Below are 25612 nucleotides of genomic sequence, written 5' to 3'. Positions count from 1 at the left end.
TAATAACTAATATACAAATATCGACACAGCCAGATAATAAATAAATAAGATAAAACTTAATCTACAAAAATCAAAGCAAACAGGGTGTCAGCGGCTGCCTTGAAAAGGACTTACAAACGATGAAACCTCCAAGGCAACATTATTTTGCGGAGATAGTAAGGGTAGAAATTACCAAGGGAGAAATTCCTTTTTTTTTTTTTAATTTATTGTTAATAAAATATTATTTTAATTAATTGAACATAATTATAATTAACTTATTAAAATTCAAACAAATTATTAAATTTAAAAATATAATAAATTTTTTAAAAATTTGAAAAGGTTAAAATTTATTTTAACCATTAGATCCTTTGAAAATATATATTTATTTGTATAATTTTTTTAAACAATTAAAGAAAATTGAAGTTAGAAAACGTAAAATAAAAATTTAAATTCTTTACGTAATAAGCAATTCTATGTCCAAACGTGGGCTTACCTAACTGAGCTTAACATTTTTTTTTTTTGGGCAATGAGCTTAACATGTTAAATCTTGGCCTGAGTTCTTTCTGTAAATTATTGGGCTTTGCCTCTACACTGCCGTCGAAATGACAGAAAGTAACATGGTGAAAACTGAAAAAGCATGCATAATGTATTTATTATCCATGATTTTACATTACAGCTATTTTGTGAACCTTATTTCTCAAGCACAATACAGGTTTCCAGTTTAGTCTTTACTCTTCGCCATGTTCTATTCTTAATGTATCAAGGTAAGATTTTGATCGAAGTTCGCGAGAGAATAAGCCCTTGAAGAACTCCTTAACCGTGATTCTTTTAAACATTGCCGGCGTTTCCTTGGTAATCAAGCTCCGTGCTGGACTTATTTCACCATCAAACCTCGGAGAATGGAATGCAACAATTGAGAGCCTTTCCTTCTGAGAGTTCACTGTTGCACGATGCAGGATGCTACGATATGTGCCATTGGTTATGATCTGCAATGTAACATGTAATATATAGCATCATTTGCCAAGTCATTTAGCTTTGTTTTATTGAAAAATAGAAGCCAATCTCTTGGAGATTAATTTATAGCAACTTCTCCAAAATCACTGCAATATCAATCGTTTCTTTTTATAAATACTTGAAATTAAGATATTTATTGCCGCTTAAGTTGGAAATGTAATTTATTACCTCCAAAATGTCTCCAATGTTGATAACAAAGGCATTTGGTAGGGGCTTCACATGAATCCACCTCCCATCTTTCCTAATCTGAAGACCTTCAACATCATTAATTTGTAGGAGAATGGAGAGACCCGTGCCATCTGAATGAGGGGTCAGGCCAATGACCTTCTCTGGTTGAGGACAAGGCGGATAATAGTTCATTCTCATTGTTTGCCTTATGCCTTCAATGAAGATCTCTCTCATTTCCTCATCTCTAATTTTCAGCACTTTTGCCATCTGCTCAAGGATGACCACAGCTAAATTTTTCACTTCTGATGAATAACTCTCCAAGGTGTCTCTGCATGTAACAGGAGATGAAGCTCCTCACAAACAGAAAATACATATATGATATATGCCAAAAACAAGAGAGAGAGAGAGAACCTGAAAGGAAGAGGGAGCTTTGGAAACAAGTGAGGCTTCCTCAAATGAACTGGTTGAGTGACCATGAAGAAAAGATCAGCCCAGTCAAGCTTCTGCTCTTCAGACACAACAAAGGCCTGACCAAATCCCTCTACTTCTCCAGGATACTGCCAGAATTTTTTCTTCTCCTCCATTGGGAGGTTAAAGAAATCCTGAAGTTCTGTCTTCATTCTCTCCAACAATGAAGAGCTTACTCCATGGTTTATCAACTGTGATAGTTCAGCAAATGAAGCATGCACAAAAACTATGGCAAGCTACAACAGCTCTGAATTTTGAGCATTTACACCACTTGTGAAGATTAAAAATTCATCACAATTCCATTGAACTCTGTCAAGATGTTGTAGAATTTCTATTTGTTTACGCTAAATTTCTTAGCTTGCTCTCCTCTCGTGTAAGTTTCCAATCAATTTTAAGAATTTTGATTTTCCAAAGATTAGATCCTTGGTTTTTGAATTTTCTATTTGTTGATTTTTTATAGCAGCAGTGAGAACATGGTCCTACTACTACAATTTCCTGAGCGAGTAAAATAAGCAACAAGAAAGTAAAGCAACTGGCATTTTCTTGTACATTGGTTTAACGATGTTTGCTAAGAAAGCTATTTCTTGCAATAGCAAAACCAGTGAAATTGTTAACCATTATCAATGAACCCAAAGTGCAATTGTGAGAATTGAATTGTTTTTGGGTTGTCTTCTTCCTTGTCAACTACTAATCATAGAGAAGACTATGGTAATGATCCTGCGTTTTACTTTTCTTGCTTTGAAAAAGAAGAAGAAAGAAGAGTGCGTATACCTGGAAGAAACCCCATTCCTTGCAAGCAAAATGGAGCTTGGCCAATTCAGAATCCACGGATTCTTCGTCACGTAATCTCTGCATATCGATAACAGGGACCTCTGGCAATGATGCATCATCCCCAGCAGCAACGATGGGATGATCTTGATCAGGGCGTATGTACCTTGGTGGGACAGCAACCAAGGGCTCCTTAGCCAATTCTTGGACACAAGGTACCAGCAGAGAGCTTCCAATACTGCTTCCTTTTGATTCCATACTCTTCTTGCCCGATAGATCCTCTGTTTGCTAATTGCGCTTCCTCAAACAAACAAAGAGGGAAGAGGTTCATAGAGGGACATAAGAAAGTTTGATGTCAAAGGCAAATAAAAAGAGTCAGTCATCAGTGTCAGTTGACTATCGGTGGTCTGTGATTGGGATTTAAGGCCATCTTTTCAAACCCTTACCCCAATCTTATTCTCAGTCTCCATGGTCGAGTTTTTTTACAGGTTTCTTAATTGCATTTAATTTCTCCCTTCTTTAGGGTCATATTTGGAGGCTTGGGTTGTTTTTTTATTTCTCGGTTGTGGGGTTTCGGGTCGTATTCTTCTAGAAGTTCAGCTTCAAGCCAATTGTTTTCACTACCTTGCCACTTTTTTCCCTGGCCACGAATTAATGTAGCTTCAGGTCGTATTTCTTCTAGAAATACAGCATTCTAAGTATGTTGGCCAGGCCAATGAAATGCTACTATAATATGGAATGAAATCTGAGGGCCTGTTTGATATTTAAACTGTTATTGAAAAAATTATTATTTTTTTAAATATATTAAAACTACTACAACTTGCAATATTTTTAGCCTACAAATCTTATCAATTGGCCATACAACCAGTGGTCCGGTGGCTTTCGCAATATAATGAATTAACGAAGGCATCGTGCCAAAATAATTTTACCCGAATAGAAGAAAAGCATACACAACTCGCCTAGAGCTCTAGAACCTAAAATAATTGCCCACTCGTGTATTATGTTCCTATGAAGCAGCAGCTGCTTCAGTTTTCTTGCTCTGTTCTTCCTTCAAAATTTTCCAGTTCTCTGTGCCATCAATTATTTCACCAGTTTTTATTAGATAACGAACTCGCTTCCCATTGTCAAGAACTTTATGACCCACCCGGCTTGCTACATTCTGTTCTTTAGAGTAAAGCATCACATTTGAACTGTGAATAGGTGCCTCAATCTGCAATACCAAATTGTCACACCATTTGACAGGCAAACAGAAATCAGATTAATAATTAAGTAAAATGTACATGAACTAATAATCTATTAACAAACACAGAAAAATATCTAACTTTTTTGGTAATTGTATGCTTTCTAGACAAATTTGAAATAAAGAATAGAAAGCAATTTCAAAACAAAAATTTTGAGATAAATTTATAACAAGTTATCTATAAGTAATATTCTCAATTACTAAGCATGCCCCTTACCAAAAAAAAAAAAAAAGAACTTTCTATGATTAACAGGTGAAAAAACCTTAATAATCTGCCCAGGCTCTCCCACTTCTTTGCTCTTCACTTGCTTTGTCTTCAGATTTATTTCATTCACTACTACAGTGTTGTTATGCCTGAAGATCTCAGTAACTTCTCCATCTAACCTTCCCCTTATCATCTCCAGATATTACTTTAACTGTGTCCCCTACCTTGACATGCATTTTGTGTAAAATTGGAAGGCTGTTTGGCTTACATTCCTTCCGCTCCCATCGCTTAAGCTGTAATAGGGGGAAAAAAAAAGGAAAACGGGCTCAGCAAAACCTGGTTAATCGATCCCCACAAAATGTGAATCATACTACCAAACAAAATAGTGTATTAATTAAAATGGAAAAAACGAATGTTCATGTAAGTTTGTCAACTCATAAGCCTTCATGTTTTAACTCTCAGCTAGTTGGTGGAGCTACTAAGTACTGACCAAGATTTATGGTATGCCACAAATGATTCAGATACAAAAAAATACACTGACTAAAGTTTTCGTATTCCTTTAGATTCACAAATATTTATACAAAATTACATCTCTCTGCAGCAGCTTCAGTGAACATATTAACTACAACATACACTGGAAATCACAAAAAAAAGGTCACATTCATAAGAGATTCTAGAAGTACTCATCTGACATTTTATTGCAAGAAGCATGTATTATACTCTTATCACTCGTGTATAGCTTTTCTCATTCAGGTTATTTACGCTACACTTCTCTCTCTCTCTCTCTCTCTCTCTCTCTGAAAAATCACTTCTTCCTCTCATTGCTTTGCAGTGTTCCTTCTTGCAGTGCAAACCTCAAATGTGTTCACCAACAAACAAAAAGAGAGGGAAAATGGAATTAGCATAAGAAGGATCCATGATACCAACCCCCACAACAAAGAGACATGTATTCTCTGGTGACTTGACCTGCATGAAAAACAAGCAGAAAGATTGTTATGAAGCAAGTATAGCAATAAGGAAGTACTACCTAAATTGAGTGGATTGCTGAAGGTCACAAACTTAACATATGAGTTTGACAACAAAATGGTTCTAGCAACAAAACCACAACAAAAAGTAAGACTAAAACTACTTTTATATCATAAAGGCAAAATTTACAGGCAGAATATAAGGACCACATTATATAAAAAAATAATGAAAATTGCACACACCAGATAATAAAAAGACATCTATCTCCAAATATTATCCACAAGAAAACTACAACAATGCAATGAAGCAGACTGCAGACTCACGAAGGCACAAAAATTAGAAATTTACTCCATCAGCCTAGTATTCATTCATCATGTGAAATAATTGAAATCTGCTCTAGTGGAAGTATATTTTAGCTTGTCAGTTAAACAGCTGCAAAGATGATCAACATTCACAGGCATCCATTCGATTGTGGGACTGCTGGTATGGTTTACCACAAAAGCATTCTTAAAAAATTAAATAAAAGATCAAAATAATTAACAAAAAGCTAACACCTATGAGCTTAGTAAAAACTACTATTAAGATATAAAAGAATCAAAATTTTACGATCCCTCGTGTTCCTCTACGAATCTCTCATTTAGTTAATGCTAATAACCTACTCCAATAATTGGAGTATTGGGTTCATTTTGGTGAAAACCCAAGAGGAAACCACCATCAAAAGTCCATGAAAGACATTGTAGTTGGACAAAAATGATAATTACTTTACAGGATTCTATCCATTAACCCAACAGAGAACAGTGATGCGTCCCTACCGCAAGTGCACGGGTGCTACAAGTAGTATAGAAAAGATATCGATCCCACGAGGAGTCGTGTTAATGATTGAATTTTTGATATAAAAGTCGACTAAATCGAAGTATTTATGAAATTAAAGTAATGAATTGATGGGTAATGGAGTGTGAAATCTATATGTGCAAAATCAATATTCTATTCAACAATGTATTAATTAAACTAAAATTGCATCAAATTGAAATAAGCAAGTTCAAATATGGCAATATTCAAAATGGCAAGTGATTAAATTCGATTAGAATTTAACAATGGTAAAAAGGCGATTCCAGAGTTCGGGATTTCATATTCGAGCTATTTTGAGATTTTAAATTGGTTATCCAATCTTATGAAACTTATGGGTTTTAAGGAGATTAATTCTTAAATCCTTTGAATTCCCTTTCGAGTGAGACAAAGAGTGCCTTAATCAATCTAATCCTACTTTCGTGGACTTAGAGTTAATTAAGACCCATTAAGTTCTTTAATTAATCTGTGAATCCTCTTAATCCTTAGCCTATTTCTAGGTCTAAATTAATTAAGTCCAATTTCTTGATTATCTATCACAAGGCCTTCTCTTTTCGGTGCTTCAACCATGGATTATGAACATCACTTAATGGGATCCTACACTAAGCATGTCATTAAACACACAAGAAATGAATAAAACTCATTAAGACCACAAAATATGGATTACCCAATCAAAATCCACAAAATATCTCAAATATTACAACCCTTACTCCAGAATCAAAAGTAAACTACTCACTATCCATAATGCTTACAAGATATGATGAGTTTAAATGGAAATAAAGCTTTAATCTAAGCTAAGAAGTAAGAAATTAAACACTAGAAATGTAGAAAAATGTAAGGAAAGAAAGAAATCTGCAAATCTTGGTTGAAAATGGTGTGGAAGGTGAAGGTGACTCTTCAAATTCTGCTCAGCCCCTCCTTTCCTTTTTTGCTCCTTGTCTCCCCCTTTCTAAAATGGGAAAATGAGACTATTTATAGCATTTTTCTGACATGGGGCCCTAAAATGGTATGTTATAGGAGGAATTATTTGAAGGAATCTTCTGCCAGCTCATTAATGAACTCTTTATGAGACTGCATAAGTGGATAAGTTATAAGGTGCATAAGGAGGCGAGAATGTGCATAAGTTATGATCTTTCTCCTTATGCAAACTTGTTTTGACATCTTTCAATGTCAAAATTCTCTTCAGTCCTTCAAAAACACCATTTTTCCTACAAAACAAAGTAAAAATCACAAATTAATGCAAAATTGAAAACTATGAAAAACTAACTAATTAACTAATGAAATTAGCTAAAAATGACTAATAATCAAATAAAAATGATTATAAAATTAGACCTAAATGACTATGCAAAATGTGTGCATCAAACAGTTAACTCCAGTTCAAGCAAAACCCTTCATAATACGGCAAACAATTAAGCAAAGCACGATAGGAAAAATCAAAATTGAGAATCGATAAGTACAGTACATATGAATGAAAACATATATAAACAAATAGAGAACTGAGAAGATTAAAAACAAAAATAAGTAGCAGAGAAAGTTTGAGAAGATAACGTACGGGTACATGGGAAACTGAGCGAAACGAGAGGTGTTGGCCAAAGAAAGAGTTGTAAGACATAGAAAGTGAGGTCATTGAGCTCTGAAGCGCAGCAATGGCGCCATTTTTCGTTTCACTGGAGCTATGGGAGTTTTGAGGACGGATGATAAGATTAAGAACGCCTCCTTTACTAAAAAAAAAACGTAAAAATAAAAATTATTTACAAATTTGATATGAATTTAAAATTATTTATAAAAATAATATTTATTTAAAAAATATTATTGAAGAAAGAGTATTTTTAACTGGTCTAATTAATAATTTTTATTCATATATTTTTAAAAATTTTAAATGATATATATGGTTAAAAACGTCACTTAAAATGATATTGTTAGAAGTATAATTAATAAAGAATAAAATTATTTTTAAAAATATTATTTTCAATAATATTTTTAGAAGTATATAATTATATATTTTAAAAAATATCATTTTTAATAATATTTAAAAAAATATATAAAATAAAAGATAAAATTATTTAAAGATATATTATTATTATTATTATTATTATTATTATTATTATTATTATTATTATTATTATTATTATTATGTTTGTGTTATTTCTTTTATTTTTATTCAATTTTTTGTATTTTATAATATTTATTATTTTAATCATAATATTATCATTTTATTTTATTATTATTTTAAATATATTATAATTAAACTAAAATAATTTAATTAAAAATATTATTATTATGCTATATTTTATAATTAATAAAAAAATAATAATTTAGACACTTTCACATCTATATATGTCCAAATAGAGATTAATGTATAAATTTTACTAAAACTTATGAATTAATTTATAATTTACACATAAACTCGATGTACTTTTTAATAAAAAAATTAACCTCAAGATGCTAGTTAAGAAATATGTGAAATCACATGTAATTTTTTTTTTAATAATTTCCTATTTTCTTTATATATATGTGAGGAGAAATTAAATCAAAATCTTCCAAATTTAACATACATTCAGTTATCACCAAAGTATGCCATTGTATTTGCTAAAAGCTCTTTTAATACATTATAATTTAACATTTTCCTTTTCTCAATAAAATATTTTGATTATATTAAACTAATCTCTTCAATTTAACAAAAAAAAAAAAAAGATTAACCAATATAAAACTTGGAATATGATCAATAAAAGAGAGAGTTAATCCACTTATCAACTCCTAACTCTTGAATTTCAACATTGAAATAAGCATATGATACAAACTCTTGAAATAAAGGGTAAAAAATAAAGCCAAGTTTACAAGAAAAAGAGTAATTTTTCCTTCATTTCCATTTCTCAAAAAGTAATGTACAAGATAGATATAAAATTTTTTTTTAAAAAAAAAACCCTAATTATGTTACAAAAAAAATTACAAGACGACATAATTGAATCCTTTCAATCCTCACTCACTCAGGCAGAAATCAATATTTCAGTATTAGGATGGATCTGCTTTGCCTCTAACTCCTTTTGGAAATCATGTATGTATCACAAAACAAATAAAAGAAAAAAAAAAAAAACCATCATCTAAACTTCACAATTGTCAGCACTTTCAACAGACTCCTCTCTCCGGTGGCACTCGGAGACTGGAGTCTTGATTTCTGGTTGGTCCAAATCGATGGAAACCTCATCCGCTGTGGCCGAAAGGGACCTTCTGTGATAATGCCTTCCATTGTGCCTCAGTTTGATAATCCGTGTGAGTACTTGCACGATGTCCCTCATGGAAGGCCGTTTTTTGGGTACACGGTTGATACATTTATATGCAAGAGTCCCCACCTCATTCAGCTCCTGCACATCAAATTTCCCATCTAGACGAGAATCCACGATTTCCTCCCACCCCACTTTCCCCTCAGTATTCATTGCTGCCTATTTATTACCACAAACCATTTTAAGTTAATAAAAATAGCATAAATATGAGTGCGTTTTGAGGACGAGAATAGGGAGACAGCTTACGAGTTCAACATGTTCCATGAGACCTTGTTGAGGATTTCTGCCAGCTATAAGTTCAAAGAGCAACACTCCATAGCTGTAGACATCACTCTTCTTTGTGAAGTTCCTTGTAGATATGTACTCAGGATCAAGATATCCAAAAGTTCCCCGTATGTTAGCCGCATGTCTGTCTACCATCTCTTCTCTTGAAAGACCAAAATCTGCTACCTACCAGACCAGGGACAACAAATTAGTATGACAGACTACGGACTCATTGATGGACCAACAAAATATACTGCTATGCTTAAAATAATAAGCATTACTTTAAAAGGGTCCAAAAAAAAGGAAAAATAAAATAACAAATCATTTAAAAAAAAAAGATGCAAGAGTTCATTTGGATAGATGAGGATTTGAATTGAAGAGTGCTTAAATTTGATACAACTATCCAAACCCCAAAGGTATCCTGCAGATGGCTAAATCTTTAGGCAGACCTTCAGCGTACCATTTACGCACAGATTTGACGTTGCACAACATACATACCCTGGCTCTCATAGAATGATCCAACAGAATGTTGGAAGATTTAATATCCCGGTGAATCACAGGAGGAACTGCCTGAAGCAAAAAAAAAAGTAAACAAGTTTTTAGGGATTGATCTAATAAATATATTTCATAAGTGCAGAAAGACAGGCATGCACAAATACACATACATGCTGTTGTATAAATAAAGTGGAAGTTTACCCCATCATGAAGATACTCCAAACCCCTTGCTACATCTAAGGCAATATAAACCCTCAAATCCCAGCTCAATGGTTCATGGCTTTCACCTGCATGACAAAGAAAAGCATGTAATTCTTCAGAGAAGTGGCACATATGATTTAGAAAATAAATGTGCTGCAAACAAATATTTGCCTTCTCTCTAATTCTTAGTTTAATCATTGAAATGCAAATTATAGCTTATTGATTATGTGAATGAATTTTCAATGTTATTATGAACAATGTTACACACAAGAAAGGCTCAGTTCAACTAGCAGATATAAGAGGTTTTATGCAAAACTAGATTTATGCAATAAAAAGGTTTAAATTAAGCTTGAGTTGGGGTTTGTGAAAGTTGGAAACTTCTGATCATGTAAAAGTAATAGAACAATAGAAACAAAGATGGAACTTTTGTCCACGTCCTTTGATTCATAGCAAATTAAGACTCTTTACGTCCTATTTGGCCTTCTGAAGAACTGAAAAACAAATCCTAGGATAATAGAAGGCATATCTATTAATTTAAACCCACCATGAGGATTGGCTTTAACTTTTCACCATAAAATGAGACATTTAGAGGATCATAAACACAAAATGCAGAAGCCTTCTTCTTACTAGCCATCCCTTTTCCAGCATTGCAAAGACTGTGCATTACCCAACAGTCAGGACTTGGGGCTACCCTTATTTGGTATCTCTCAATGGTGTTTCACATTTTCACACATGGTGTCCACAATAATTCATTTTCTGGCCGGAATCTGGCAAAAGGAGGATAATGCATATACAACAAAGAGGTTTTCATTTTAAGAGCAACTCCAAATAGGAACAAAATTCTTCAATTACTGAAATCTTAGCTATGACAAAGGTTCACAAATCACAAGTGATGCATTTCCTGTAGTAAAGTGATGCCGATGATCATGCAACCTGGGATGCTTAGGATTGTTATCCAACTACAAGTTCCAGAATGCAAATCAATTTTCCCATCATACACACAGTTAATGCTGACTTACTGTACAAATGAGAAGCCAAGCAGCCTTTACTCATATAGACATATACAAGCATATGTTGGCCCTTTTCTGCACAATATCCAACCAAGTTCACCAGGTTTCTATGATGCAACCTTCCCAATAGCATAACCTGAAAAATAATCAAAAGGAGTTCAAATATTGAAATTGATGAGCAATATTGAGTACAAGAATAAGTGAATTAATTGCATATATATAAAACACATAAAATGCATTTAAATTGCAGAAGTGATGCATGAAGGCAAAACAAGCACAAACTTTCTGCAGAATAGAGCAATTTACTTGGCATATTTATGACATGGTGCTTTCTGGGTAAATTTTATTTCTTACACTTATTCTACTTTTTTCCTATTGAGCAAAAAAAAAAAAAAATCAGCAAAGTGGGCTTTCCTAAAGTTGCCATCCATTCATCAAGCTCCTACTACTTCAATGCAAAGCTCCAGCCATATTAATGTTCAAAGTGATAGAACTATTGTCTACTGTTTTACTCATTAATCTTGTCCTTCTATGCCTGGCTTTTAAATTTCTTTTTGCTTATGGGAAAACTTTCACTAAAATTTATCTTCATCCAGCATCTCTCATTCATTTGAAAAGAAAAACATACAAAGTCAAAATGATTAAATAATGGCAGGAAATTGATAGAGTCAGACCTTGAACATATAATTAAAGACACTAATTCAGGAACCAGATCTAGTGATGCTCAAGACATGTCTGATCAAGTTGTCATATTTTTAACTGAGCTTTAATATTAAACAGATACATTTATGTTCATTGGCATATGCTTTGTGCAACTATTAATATGTTTCAATAATAAAACATTTCTTGGAGTGCCTATGCAAGTGAGACATCAACTGTTAACCAATGATACCTCTGTGTGAAACTCTTTCTCCCCTTGCTTGGAATTGGTTGCAAGCACTTTAACTGCAACCGTCTCGCCAGTTGACATTTGAGCTTTATAAACAGGACCAAATGCTCCTTGTCCTATTAGTGTTGTAAAATTATAGGTTGCTTTTTGCAGATCCCTGCGTGAGTAGCACCAGGAACAAAATTATAAACATGAATGAAAGAAATAAAAGAATCTTCCGTATTAAAAGGAATGGCAGATGATAATTTTAGTCATCTTTCTATAAAATGTTAATTATTCGTAGCAACCACAAATGTATGCATTAACAATGTCACATTACCAGTTCAAGGAAAACATACTTGTAAGAATACTCAGGGATTCCAGAGACTGCCATCACATTGCTCTTCTTAAATCCTTCAAGCCACAAGGGCATGCCGTTGCGTCCGGATTTAACGGGTGATTCAGGGGCAAGAGTTGAATCTGATAATATAGTACACGAATCAGCACCGTTTGCCCGGATAGGGATGGTGGCGGCCCTCCTCGAACTACTATTACCTATCTGCGAGCGTTTCCTATGACACCTAAAACAGAAGAGTGACAAAACAGCTAGAAGCACTCCAATCACCACCCCTATTGAGATTCCAATGATCAACCCAGATGACTCCCCTTTCATTTTCTTGGTTCTTTTCTATTTGCTATAGACCCCAGTCCATTGATCGAACTGCAATAGAAAGTAAAGCAGAGTTCAATTTGCATTTTATACATAGGTCAAACAATGCTGTATTGCCTCTGAAAGAGTTGCAAAACAGAACAAACTTTCCGAATTTGACCTTTCAATTATCAATTTCAAGAGTTATTTATTGCAATAAAATCCATAGATTGGCTAATAAATATTTAATTGAATAATGAAATGTCAAATTAAGGAAAAAAAAAAGTCATTGAAAGACAAATGCTGAATTGGTAAAAAACAAACAAAAGAACAACTATGCATTCAAACAGAAATAGTCATATTGCAGAAGCTGATTCAATACGTCTCTACACTGCGTAAGGAACCCATAAAAGTTATTCAGTTTTGTCCTTAATTGGTCCACCATTAAACACATTGTGATCTGTTTGGTTCAAGAGAAAAGCACGGGAAAAAAATCTTGTCTTTTAGAAAGTTTTCTCAGCAATCAAAGAATCTTTAAAAGAAGAAAATTATAAGCAAATTGAAATCCACGTATCGAAGTAATAGCAAGACAACCAAATGAAAGTAAAAGCTAAAAGCAAAAGCATGTTTTTTGAAAAAGAATAAACCTTTAAGTTAACATATTGATGAAAAAACACACACCCACAACTACAAAATCGAACATTTAATTCCAAAACTCACCTGCTAATAGTTGAGTGCCGAGACAGTTACAAGTTTCTTGGAATCAGAAACAGAGAAAAAGAAACAAAGAAAGCCAGAATAGGAAACGAAAATGCTCGAGTGAGATCCGAGGCTAGGATTAATGAGAGAAAATAATCGAAAAGCGGAGATGAAGAAAGCTAATGATAGGATCTGTTTACAGAAAATACAGAGAAAGCAGAGTTTTGGATAAGAAAATGAGTGTGTTGAAGAAGAACCAAGAACTAGAAACAGTTCTTCTGTTTTTCGGTTTTTTTTTTTTTTTTTTTCTAAAAAAAAAAATTCCGTGAGTCGCCGTTTGCGTTTTGTAGTAATAAAACGCACAGAAGATGTCAGGAATGAGCAGAGAGAAGCCCTGTAATAGCCTCCGATTTTATGTTCTGACGAATGTGTCCCTTGGATAAGGAATTTATGTTCGGATGTCTTGGGTTGGATTGGGTGTGCTCAGGGACCAGTTTTAATTTGAGCAACTGGACACGTGGGACCTGTAGGATTAAGTAATTATTACGAAACACCAAAAACCCAAAATAATAATAATAATAATAATAATAATAAATATAATAAAAGAAAGTTAAATGCTACACCAGTCAAATCCAATACAAGTAATGATACTTCATATTAGCATGTTAGGATCTTACTCAGTTAATATGACTCTTCAGCATAACGAGGATTACAGATTCTCTAATAGCAATTAGAAGGGTGAATTAGGTGGCCTTTAATTATAATAATTTATTTTTTAAAAAATTTGTGTAAATATGAAAAAAAAAAGAGTTGGTGAGACTGTTTGCTTGGGTATGGGTTTGCAATAGAGTAGAGTAATAGAAGAGGAAAGGATAAGTAGGAAGTGCAGTGGCAGTTGGTGTAGTGTGTGTAGCTTGGGAGTTAATAGGTGAGAAAATTTTTGGTATTTGGTAAGGAGCAACTGTCAATCTAAACCACTCAAACCTAATATAAAGGGAAAGATTGAAAACATAGTCCAACAAGCTAATTTCAGGTGATGAAACTGATAAACCCCACACTCACCTCAATTAGCTGAAAGTGACTACTATTAATCCTAGTATTTAATTTGCAATCAAGATTAAGACAACTCTCCTTTTTTTTTTTTTCCTAATTTTAGATAATAATTAATGATAATATCATTGTTGAGTGTTAGATATGGATTATTTTCAACCCCTCATTTATGTAGCCCTGGCTAAGTCAAATTGGTTTTATTATTGAGATTTAAAAAAGAGAAAGTCCCATATCCAGATGGATATGCATAGAAGCTGCATGCTGTGATGAGTATAGTGTTGGTGGGTGTCACGATGGGTTTGATAAAAATAGCAGCAGAAACAAGTCAATGGCGAGGGTAAATTAGTCATTTGGAAGAACAACTGATTCTGAGCAAGGAGCATGTGGGATTATGAAAATTAGCAAAAGTGTACATTTCTGAAGAAAAGAGCAAGGTAGATCCCAATTCTCTGCACATGGTCCCTTGCACGTGCTTTAGTTAAGTTTTCTTGCTCTCTCTGTGCGTGTTTCTGAATTTATCTGGGTAGAGGAAACTTCTGCTGATGTTGTTTTCTTGCTTTATCTCGATGTACTTTCATTAATAAAATACTCACAAGAATCTAAAGACTTCAATCAATTAAGAAACCATTGCATAAAAATGATTAAGGATTTCAATTGGGTATATATTTCACTAATTAAATTTAAATTCCAATATTTACATTTTATTAAAATTAAAAATAATATTAATACCACTTAGAAAAAGCTTAATTGATGCCGTTATGTTCTTAAAATATAAAGAGTGAGGAGATTTTGAATTCGATTTTCACTGTACTACTTCTTTAAAGATTATTTACGGATTGAATAAATTTATATTATACTTTATTTTATTGAATTTAAATTTTAAAATTAGATTATAAGAATCATTAGATTATGGGAAGAAAAGCAATATCAGATCTGATTAATTATTTGGAAAACGGTCAAATGAGGCAACACAAATCACAAAAAGGAACTTTAGTTGGTGAAGGAAACGTTAATGTTTGTCCCCAGCCAACAACTGGCGAGTTTCGAAAGCAAAAAATATTATTTTTCATTTTTTTAAGAAAAACCTTTTTGTAATTAAATTTCAATTTTAATTACTTTTTAATATATGTGTGTGAAGATTTCTATTAACTGATTTTAGATTCTTTCTTTATATATGAATATAATTTAAGATGCCAAAAGAAGTATAAACAGACAAAACAGAATACATTTTAATGTGAAGTTTTTTTTAAAAAAAAAAAATGAAAAATTGAAAATTTAATATGAAATAATAAAAAAAAGGACCTACAAAGTACATAAAATTTAGAAATCTGAAGATGGTTTGACAATTGATTTGTACACAGTAGTAATGTTAGCTTGGAGCCAAAGATTATGGTGGCATAAATTAGAAGCAAGCAAGTCTGCCCACTTGGGTCACGAGGCATGTGAGCATGTGCATTTGTTCTCTCCACATTTTCGCTCCATTCTGGGAAGTGTTTTGCTTTTTCTTTTCTGAACCCAAATCTAAAAACCTAAACCCATTTAGAAGTTTTAAGGTTCAATTAGGCCTTCTAGTTCCACATATGCAAGCGAGAGGCCTGGAAATTATCTTATCGAAGTGGGTTTGGGCTGAAAACATTAACAATGCTTTGAAAAAAAGTTGGCGGGTTTTGGGTTGGGCTCATCTTATAATATGGAAAATAAGTCCAAGACAATGCTTAGTCAAAGGAATTCATATGTTTTGACTCAATCAAAAGTCAAAGGGACCCACTATATCTACCAATCTAGATCACTCAGCGGATCAGGTGGGGACGTGTGGATTGTATGGCTTCTGTAGACAAAGTGAGAAATGGGAACACACTCTTTCTTTCCGGCGTTGGCGTCTCCGCATGTGAATTGTGTGTGCAATTCCTCGCAACGTTGAGGTTTGACACAATGAGATGAGCGTCGACTGAATGGTTCCGCAAGCACTTCTTTATTCATTGTGTTTATTTCAAAATTTTGGTTGATTTTCTAATTTTCTCACTTTCAATAGAATTTCAAATCAATTCCTCGTTTGGAAAGAGTGTATTAAAGTAATGTCAGTGGGCGTGCAGGTCCATAGAATAATTACTCAAACTCAATTGTCCTATCACCAGTTTGCTGTCGTAAATCATAATCATTCGCTTTTACATTAAAGATGGCAATGGTAAAGGCTGATAGGAATAAGGAAATGATATCCATCACATATTGATGGTTACAGCCAATCACTACCTTATTAATGAGTGCTTTGTTAGCTGGAGGGGAGAACTTTACCCTTTTTTCTTTTAATTTAAATTAAGATTTTATTTATTTATTTATTTATTTTTTAATTTAGATGTGAAACTTAATTCCTAGCATTCCCAAAAGAGAAACCAATTCCATTCCATGTATTCAAATTCAATTCCTCTTCTCCTAGATGCATGATGTCCCTATCCTTTATAGAAAAATAATCCCAATATCTTTGCTTTTCTTTGCTTAATCTTATCCTGTTTGTGATAATGATTAATGAATGCCCAATGCAGAATCCTTATGCTTCGTCTCTTCTAATATATATATATTAATGATTAGATTAAAGAAAATTTACATTCTTAAAATTTAAATAATCAATTAGACTTCATATCCAATGGTAATTAATTGAAGATTGTATTCAAAATTCCCTTGAATTTTTGTGAATCAATATGCATGCATCATGATTCTTCTTCAGCATCTCCATACAAGTATCATGGAATAGAAGAAATTGTAAAAGGCCACATATGATGACCACAGTCCAGCCCAGGTCAAGCAGGTTAGGTCCTTAACTTCCAAAAAACTAAGATATATTCGTCTTTGCCATCAATTTAATTAGGTAGTAAAATGATTATTGTGAAATTTACTCGCTTTCACATCATTTCTAAGATGAATTTCACCCATCTACGCTTCCAACTCGTCACATCTAAATTGGTCCCATGGATCATAAAAAATCAATACCATGAGTTGTTTGATTGGAAGGTGATAAAAAAATTCTCAACACTTTTTTTTTTATTTTATAAAAATATATTTTATTAATTAAAAATATAAAATAAATTTAATTATAAATTATTAATTAATATATTAAAATTATAAAGATTAAAATATAATATAATATAAAATTTAAAAATAAAAAATTAAAATTTTAAAATTTAAATATTAAAATATAATATAAGATAAAATTTAAAAGCTCAATTGTAAATTTTTTTTGAATTATTCTTGTAGTTGGTGCTTAGAACGCGTTGAGGTAGGGGCAGTAACATCAGGTCAAAGCAGTCAAACAGAACGAAAGTAAACTTCCACGTGTCATCCTAAGTTGTCTATTAGTGTCCCTGACGAGGTGGCCTCTCTACGGTCTCATTTACACGGCCTATAAAGGAAGTTTGTGACGCTCATCCCAGGTCTCACTTTACCGTCCCGTTTGGCTTAGATTCCATCTACTCGTCTCGTGTACGTGAGGAGGAGCAACTGTGAATGTGCAACTCCCACTCTCTCTCCATCGTCGCGTGCTGTCATATTCATTCATTATATTATTATTTTAAAAAAAATATTAACTTCAAAACAAAAGAAAAATATTTTGTGCAAAAAGTATAAATTTATATATATATATATATATATATATATTTTTATAAACTCATGTTTAATAGAATACCTAAATCCAATAGATTTTAAAAGTAAATTTCAGGTGCATCCCTTATTATTTAAAACCTATAATTACAATTTTAATTTAATTATAATACTTGTAATGAGTTAAGTTATTTTTTTAGTGTAGTTTATTATTAGTTAATTACATGAAAATGCAAATTATATATATATTTTTTGTTTTTCTAATTATAATTAATTTAATTATTTATTTTAATTTATTTAATTATATAAAAATAAATTAAATTGAATATATCTAATAAATTGAACTAAAACTTAAAAAATTTGATGAAAAAAATCTATAATAATAAATTTATAGGGACTCAAATAAAAAGATTAAAAGTTCAGAACTAAAATATACGTTTACCTAAATTAAATATTTTGATTGATATTTATTTAATTTAATTTAAAATATTAAAATAATATGTGCTTGAAGAAAAATTCATGAGATGACACGTAGCGCTGACGGAGCTAATAATAGCGCGTGGGTTGGGAGACGCGAATCTAAAGAAACCAAAACATGGAAACAGGCGCGAATGTTCAACGTAGTTCTTACAAATGGTCGGCGAGGTTCGCCGTTACGTCGTTAATGACGCAGTACAATAGTGACCCCTCTTTTGTCTTTGAACCTTGTCCTTACTCGTTTCCGTTGAATGCCGTATAAAATCTCCGTCGACTCTCTCCGCTTTCACAGTTCAGTTCTACTCTATATATAAACTTGAAACTTGGTTTATTGCTTTTTAGAAACTCTGCATCCAACTTAAAAAATCCCATCGCTAGAATTTTTTTTTTTTAAAGAAAATTTAAAGGCCGAATAGGTCGCAGTCTTCAATCAAAGACTAGAAAATTTTGTTTCTTCTTCTCTTTCGCAGAAAGTTTCAGGTAATTACAAAATTTGCTGCTCTTCTTTCTTGTATGTTTCATTTCTTAATCAAGTTAATAAGCTTAATTGGATTGGAAGTTGATTGCGTTTTGTTTATTGGTATTTGTTTTCTCTGTATTTCATCTCAAGTTTTGGTTTCAGTGTTGCGTATGATTCTATTTGTATTATATCTTCGTCATAGGCTCGTGAAAAATTCAACTGGAAAATATAGAAGAAGCGGAGCTTTATGATGTTTATTGTTGGTATTAGGCTCCATTTTAGAGACATATGCTGTTTTAAATGCTTGGTTCTTCTGGGTACTTAATATTATTGAATAATTATGCTTGTTTTGAGCTTAGGCTCTGTTTGTTTGAATGAAAAGTGATTCCTTGAAACATTGATAAATAAGAGGTTTCCCGAATGCTTCATTCCATTTATTAATGATGGATATTTGTATTTCTGCTATAAGCATGCTGGAAATTCTTTTACTTTCTTGAAAACAAAGGGAGCTTTCGAAGTTCTTCCTTCGTTCATTTCTATGTCCTTGTAGCAAATTGTCGTTTCTCTTGCTTAATACATGTCAATTATTAAGAAGCAAATTCATATAGTTTCTCTGATAAAAAAAAAAAAAATTCATATAGTTCCAGATGTGTAATAACAAGGAAAATCAGTGTTTGTAAATCTATACAATGATAAATTATTCTTTCTTTTTTTTCCTATCCTAATAATTTATGCTTTGTTGGATATTAATAATCATTCTATGCACGTAGTCATAAAAATTCAATAGCAAGGAGTTGGATAAATAAAAAGCATATAGGTATTTGATATGCTCAAAGTTTGATATTCTACTTAGATGTCTTCCCTGCGTGTGCGCTTGCTGTTCTTAGTTTTCAAACTATAGACATCACAATAATGGATTAATTTTGCACTGGGAAATAAAGGGGAATCTAGAAATAACTAGTTATGTTACAAGATTGAATACACTTTGTAAATTGTAATTTCTGTTGTATAAAGTACTAATTATGTTTTTACAAGCCACTGTTGACCATCTATCAACAAACTACTATAGTGGGAAGTGGGAACTGATGAGGTTATTGAAGCAGTTCATGATGCCATCACTTTACTTTGCAACCTTCTGCTGGGCGTAAAAACATGCTTTAATATCAATTCAATTTGTGATATCTTGTTCAGAATGTCTGTTACCATTTGTGTCACTCTTGTGTGCTGTCTTCCTAAAGTGTTGATGTAATAATCAGTACTCCTTAAGCATGGAGTCGCTTGTTAAGTTAATTGAAACTGTGATTTAGCTGTTTCCTACTTTTTTGTCTTGTTTTTTTTCATTACAGGCTGCTATTGCTTTCAAACAGAAGTTTGAGGTCTGCATAAAGATTCTAAATCTACTGGTAGCTGTTCGGAAGATTGGGCAGAACAAGCAGCCAATCTCTTTCTGAATCAGTAGTGGAACAACAGATGCTACACTCGTAGCATGGAATCACACCAGTTTTTCAGATACGGTGTCACTGGTGCGGGCTTATCCTATTCATCTTCTTATCCAATTGCTTCTTCAATACCTAATAGACTCTTTGGGTCCTTCAAATTTGATATAGGAAACTCACCTAGCTCACCCTTCTCAAATCAATTTGATTGTGATACTATTACCACATTGAGTGACAGCCAGGAGCAGTATAGTTCTACAGATAATCTTTCAGAAGCCAGCCCTTCTTGTAACTCTTCACGTGAACCTGGTAGTTATTTTCATCGGCAGAGTCCCCCATTGTCGCGAGATGCAAACTCTAGCCAGAACATAAAATACAGATTGCTGCAATTGGAGACTGCTCTTATGGCACCTGATGATGATGAAGACATGTCAATAGCTGATACTTCTTTGGGGGAAAGTAGTAGACCACAGACATCAGGTCAAAGGACTGGGGCCTGGAGCCAGGAGCACCATGTTTCTTGTGTGATTCCGGCTCATCCATCTATTGATTCTAGGCATAGGCAATCAGGTGAAGGTGCTGCTGTTGAGAAACATCAAAAACCATTGGAGGAAGCAAAATTTCAAAGTATTCCACCAGGCAGTCTGAAGCAATTGCTCATCACATGTGCTAAAGCTCTGGCAGAAAACAACGTAAATGATTTTGGTAAGTTGATTGAAAAGGCTAGAGGTGCAGTGTCTATCAGTGGAGAGCCAATCCAGCGCCTTGGTGCATACTTGGTTGAAGGCTTGGTAGCAAGGAAGGAGTCATCAGGCAATAACATTTACCGTGCCCTTAGGTGTAGAGAGCCTGAAAGCAAGGACTTGCTTTCGTATATGCAGATCCTGTATGAAATTTGTCCTTACCTGAAGTTTGGTTACATGGCAGCCAATGGAGCCATTGCTGAAGCTTGCAAAAATGAGGATCGCATCCATATCATTGACTTCCAAATTGCTCAGGGTACCCAGTGGATAACTCTCCTTCAAGCTCTTGCAGCAAAGCCAGATGGAGCTCCACACGTGCGTATTACAGGTATTGATGATCCTGTTAATAAACAGGCCCGTGGTGATGGCTTAGAGGCAGTTCACAGAAGATTAGCGGCAATCTCTGAGAAATTTAATATCCCTATAGAGTTTCATGGTGTGCCAGTTTTTGCTCCAGAAGTCACACTGGACATGCTTGATGTCAGGCCTGGGGAGGCTCTGGCTGTAAACTTTCCCTTGCAGCTCCATCACACTCCTGATGAGGGCGTCGATGTGAGTAATCCAAGGGATGGGCTACTTCAAATGGTCAAATCACTTAATCCCAAGGTGGTGACTTTGGTGGAGCAAGAATCAAACACAAACACAACTCCTTTCCTCACAAGGTTCATAGAAACTCTTGACTACTACTTGGCAATGTTTGAGTCCATAGATGTGACACTGCCAAGGGACCAAAAGGAGCGTATTGGTGTGGAGCAGCACTGTTTAGCCAAGGATATTGTGAATGTCATTGCTTGTGAGGGGAAGGAGAGGGTGGAGCGTCATGAGCTCTTTGGCAAGTGGAAGTGTAGGCTCACAATGGCTGGTTTCCGGCAATACCCTTTGAGCTCCTACGTCAACTCTGTGATAAGGAGCTTGCTGAGGTGTTATTCAGAACATTACACACTGGTGGAGAAAGATGGAGCTATGTTGTTGGGCTGGAAGAACAGGAATTTGGTATCTGCTTCTGCATGGAATTGATGTCAGAGGAGATGGACATAGATAGATGATACAACAATAACTACACGTACCTTTCATAGTTGGGTATCGTGGTACCTTTCATAGTTGGGTATAGTGCAGTCCTATAGGATAATGAAACACGGTGATAGCAGATTTAAGAGGGTTAAATGATTTTGCAAGTCACAATTCATTTCATGTAATACAGTCTAAAATTTGAATATCTTCTTCCTGTATGGGGTAATTACTACTGTTGTTTTCTAGGGGATTGCATTCGGTTCTTTAATTGCTGTTGACTTGTTAATCCATCAGATTCAGAAGTATATTCTTTCTAATTGTTTACCGAGCAGGCGATGCACTCTGCTTTCAACTGTGATGCGGAATAAATTCATCATTTCTGTAGTTTACTAGTTTTGTATTCATTTGAAAGAAATTTCTGCGTTCGTTTTCTTTTGAGTGAGTGGTGTCACGGAAGAAATATTTGTTGCGTTCATATCCACTTTTCCCGTGCTTGTTCCATCCGTCTTAGCATTACTCTCTTTCAACTGATTCAAAACATGATTTCAAAAAAATAAAAAATAAAATTTATTTATATTAATTTTTTTATTATATATTACAGAAGCATGTAAATTAAAAAAAAATAAACATAATTTCCTTAATCATGAGCTTAGGAATTTCATTTACATGAGAGAGAATCTCCTGAATCAACTAAGATTTTAGGTCATAAATATAATATCAATTAATGGTTATGTGATTTGTACTCATATGTATATCTAATATCAATTAATTGTTATGTGGTTTGTACTCATATGTATACGGATTATTCAAGTCGTAAAGAAAATATATTCTCCTATAAAGATTTGATGTTTGAATATCAAACTATAAAAGTGTATCAAAAAATTAAAAGATAAGATGTAATAATTTAAATTGAAATATGAGAAAATAATAATAAAGCAAGCAATTTAATTCCTAAATAAAATGCTAATTCACTAAATTAGCAGAAAGTAAATAAAGACTAAATTAATTAATGGCTAAGTTGATTCCAGAGTTGAGGTTCATAAAGTAAATTTCGTTGGGATTTGAATAGGCAAAACCAATTTTAAGTGAAATACAAGTTTAAAGGAAATTGATTTCGATTTACTTTAATTTCTCTTTCAAGCAAACTAAAGAATATTTTAAAAGAAATTAAACCTCATTCTTAGGCGATGTTTAATTATCCAAAACCCTTTAAACACTTTAATTAATTTAAAATTCCTCTTAACCCACTAGTTTATTTCTAACACCTGGTGATTAAGTTCATTATCTTGATTATCTATCATAGTTTTCACCTCTTGGTCATTCAATCTAAGATTAAGAATAAAACTCAAAGGGAACCAACAATGGATATATAAATAAACACACAAGATAAATATCAAAACTTATATGTATTAAAATCTGGTTAAAACCAGTCCAAATCTATAAATAAATTTTAAATATTACACTCAACTCTTAAATTGTCACGACCCAACCTATGGGTCGGACCGGCACTAGGACCTGGGTCGGTATAAAGCCCTCGAGACCCGTAGTAAGCCTTACTGTTCTCAAATCCATAACTAGGCCCACAATTTAGGCCCAATATGCATATAAAATAATTTAAATCAAACTGTTTAAATACCATATAAATCTTCATTTATTAATCTTAAAAATTTAAATTAACACAATTTCTAACAAGGTCCACACTATTACTAACACATGCGGAGTTCTAGATTTTAAATTTAGAAAAGATAGTAAAACAATTAAATAATCGACGTTAAACCTACGAGGAAGAAAACAGGTTGCTCTGTAAAATAACTCCTCCTGTGGCCTGGAAAAATATTGAACAGGAGTGAGCGTTCGACTCAGAGAGTAAAATATCAATTTTAACTATAATCTCTATAACTATCTAAAACTAATGCACCCTGTAGAGTGAAATGTAACAACAGCAATAATTTCACATCATAGCAGCAAAAATGTAATTTGGAGCACTTACACACCCAGTAATATCAATATAATATATGGGAGCTGATCCCCTATACAGCTCTCTTAAATCCAACCTGGTGCCAGCGAAGAACTCAAGCCGTGTCTACCCCGAAGGACCAGGTCCTAGCGAAGATCTCAAGCCGTGTCTACCCGTCCTATCCATAGTCCACACCATATTACACGCACGCCAATGCACGCACACTGCTCTAAATTACCACAACAACATCCATGGCACTTAACAGTTATGAATGCAACATAAAACGTACCTATAGTTTAACTACATAGATATTTACATATAAGTGATGCATGGGCATGCTTGAACATATAATAATATCGAAATTACAATTAAAATTAATATTTTACTCACAAGACAATCGATGACTATTGTGGTCTTTGGATGCAGAAAAATAGCTGATCTCGATCACCTAATAATTAAATTATAAATCTATTATTACTAAGTTAGAATAAAGCTCTAAAGAGGCAATAGACAGTCTAATTTATGTCGAAAATCCAGTAGAGTTTCCCCTATACCTGGGACCTACCAAACCTGCAAAAAGGCTCAAATAACACTTCTAAATTCAACTCATATCTCATCATCATTATATGGCCCCTCCTGGGCCCTCCAAACCAAGCAATACTCAAAACCTTAAAAATTACGTTTTAGTCTCTATAATTGACATTTTGTAAAAATCCACTCAAACATGCTCTAAAAATTCTAAAATTTTGTCCCGCAGTCCTTAATAATATTATAAGGCTATTGCAAAATGAATTGTAATTTTCTAATATCCCATGAATATTTTATTCAAGAATTTTACTCGATTCCATAAGTTTCCAACATCTAACATATTCTTAATTCAACCCAATTCAATATTTACATATTTAAACCTCCATCCTCAAGCTTCAACCAATTATATAAAATTTAATTATCTTAATTTCAAATAATCTTATATGCCCATATGCTAAAAATCTAACTAAAATCCATCTATATTTTTCAAAAATATTCTACAATCACTCAAAAATTCAACAAACACCATAGAATATCTCCAAATAATTTTACTTTCATCATATATTTTTCTTAGAATTTTTCTCCAATTTTTCCTGTTTAAGAAACACTGTATTTATGCTCCACAGACAGAGAAATAATAAAAATTGTCTTACCCGAAGTTTATCTGTGTCTCAAAAATTCCAAAAATTTATGAGGAAGCCTCTGGAAGTTGAATCATCTCCATAGCCCACCGGAGCCACCGCCGGAACCACTGCGCACGGTCGCTGGCCGCCAGTCGTCGGCGACATTTGCTGGATCTGATCATACCACCATGTTCCTCTCCTCTTCCTGTAACACCCCCGTTTGCATAGCCTGGTAGATTTCACTGTTCCGGTGACCGGTGTCGGTCCGGACAATTAGGGGATTAGAACCACACTTAAGACAACTAGAGAAGCTATAAACACAAATAATTAGTAATGTCCAATTAGTTAAGTATAAACAAGAAAAATAGAACATAAGAAGTTAAACGAGCCGAGAGTCACAGCGATGGGTGACCTTCTCGGGAATGACTGCGAAGTCGTTTTAAACTCAAATTTCGAACCGTCAAAAGTGACGCTGCGGTCTTTAAGACCCTTATGAACACAGTGGAAAAGAGAAAATCACGAAAAAGAACTGTTAAGCCAGTCAAATAATTAGGTCAGGGAGCCGGAAGAAATATGGAATTACTTGCAAACTGGGATGAACCGGCGAGGGGCAAT

At 33.5% G+C, this 25612-nt stretch overlaps 3 protein-coding genes and 1 pseudogene across 4 annotated transcripts; 1 reads left to right on the top strand and 3 right to left on the bottom strand.

The window, feature by feature from the left end:
• Positions 1 to 600: 600 nt before the first annotated feature.
• LOC110643140 (protein SRG1) lies at positions 601 to 2928 on the bottom strand. The gene is made up of 4 exons (XM_021795396.2): positions 2401 to 2928; positions 1573 to 1820; positions 1162 to 1489; positions 601 to 965 (listed from the first exon to the last, which is right to left on the bottom strand). Exons 1-4 carry the CDS (start codon positions 2653 to 2655, stop codon positions 708 to 710), a joined length of 1089 nt encoding a protein of 362 aa, XP_021651088.1. The 5' UTR covers positions 2656 to 2928; the 3' UTR covers positions 601 to 707.
• Positions 2929 to 3153: 225 nt separating this feature from the next.
• LOC110643141 (50S ribosomal protein L24, chloroplastic-like) lies at positions 3154 to 8235 on the bottom strand (annotated as a pseudogene).
• Positions 8236 to 8487: 252 nt separating this feature from the next.
• On the bottom strand, positions 8488 to 13485 carry LOC110643142 (calcium/calmodulin-regulated receptor-like kinase 1). Its single transcript, XM_021795398.2, has 8 exons — positions 13143 to 13485; positions 12133 to 12494; positions 11798 to 11951; positions 10915 to 11041; positions 9896 to 9981; positions 9698 to 9769; positions 9182 to 9385; positions 8488 to 9094 (listed from the first exon to the last, which is right to left on the bottom strand). Exons 2-8 carry the CDS (start codon positions 12444 to 12446, stop codon positions 8756 to 8758), a joined length of 1296 nt encoding a protein of 431 aa, XP_021651090.2. The 5' UTR covers positions 12447 to 12494; positions 13143 to 13485; the 3' UTR covers positions 8488 to 8755.
• A 5053-nt stretch (positions 13486 to 18538) lies between these two features.
• Positions 18539 to 22278, top strand: LOC110643137 (chitin-inducible gibberellin-responsive protein 1). Of its 2 annotated transcripts, XM_058137306.1 has the most exons (3): positions 18539 to 18719; positions 20046 to 20222; positions 20307 to 22278. In XM_058137306.1, the coding sequence occupies exons 2-3, from the start codon at positions 20186 to 20188 to the stop codon at positions 21893 to 21895; spliced, it is 1626 nt and encodes a 541-aa protein (XP_057993289.1). In that variant the 5' UTR covers positions 18539 to 18719; positions 20046 to 20185; the 3' UTR covers positions 21896 to 22278. The 2 variants fall into 2 exon arrangements, with proteins under 2 accessions (XP_057993289.1, XP_057993288.1); XM_058137305.1 differs by having other exon boundaries at positions 20046 to 22278.
• Positions 22279 to 25612: the final 3334 nt, after the last annotated feature.

The sequence above is a fragment of the Hevea brasiliensis genome, chromosome 15 (genome assembly GCF_030052815.1).
Source record: "Hevea brasiliensis isolate MT/VB/25A 57/8 chromosome 15, ASM3005281v1, whole genome shotgun sequence".
NCBI lineage: Eukaryota > Viridiplantae > Streptophyta > Magnoliopsida > Malpighiales > Euphorbiaceae > Hevea > Hevea brasiliensis.
This window is presented reverse-complemented; position numbering and strand designations above follow the sequence as displayed.

What these genes read in the sequence shown, in the direction of transcription:
- LOC110643140 (XM_021795396.2), bottom strand. Translation starts at nt 2,655, where the DNA reads ATGGAATCAAAAGGAAGCAGTATTGGAAGCTCTCTGCTGGTACCTTGT. An exon ending in AAGCTCCCTCTTCCTTTCAG is followed by an intron (nt 1,490 to 1,572) that starts GTTCTCTCTCTC and finishes TGTTACATGCAG; the next exon opens with AGACACCTTGGAGAGTTATT. An exon ending in ACATTGGAGACATTTTGGAG is followed by an intron (nt 966 to 1,161) that starts GTAATAAATTAC and finishes GTTACATTGCAG; the next exon opens with ATCATAACCAATGGCACATA.
- LOC110643142 (XM_021795398.2), bottom strand. Translation starts at nt 12,446, where the DNA reads ATGAAAGGGGAGTCATCTGGGTTGATCATTGGAATCTCAATAGGGGTG. An exon ending in ATCCCTGAGTATTCTTACAA is followed by an intron (nt 11,952 to 12,132) that starts GTATGTTTTCCT and finishes CTACTCACGCAG; the next exon opens with GGATCTGCAAAAAGCAACCT. An exon ending in AGAAAGAGTTTCACACAGAG is followed by an intron (nt 11,042 to 11,797) that starts GTATCATTGGTT and finishes ATTATTTTTCAG; the next exon opens with GTTATGCTATTGGGAAGGTT.
- LOC110643137 (XM_058137305.1), top strand. Translation starts at nt 20,186, where the DNA reads ATGGAATCACACCAGTTTTTCAGATACGGTGTCACTGGTGCGGGCTTA.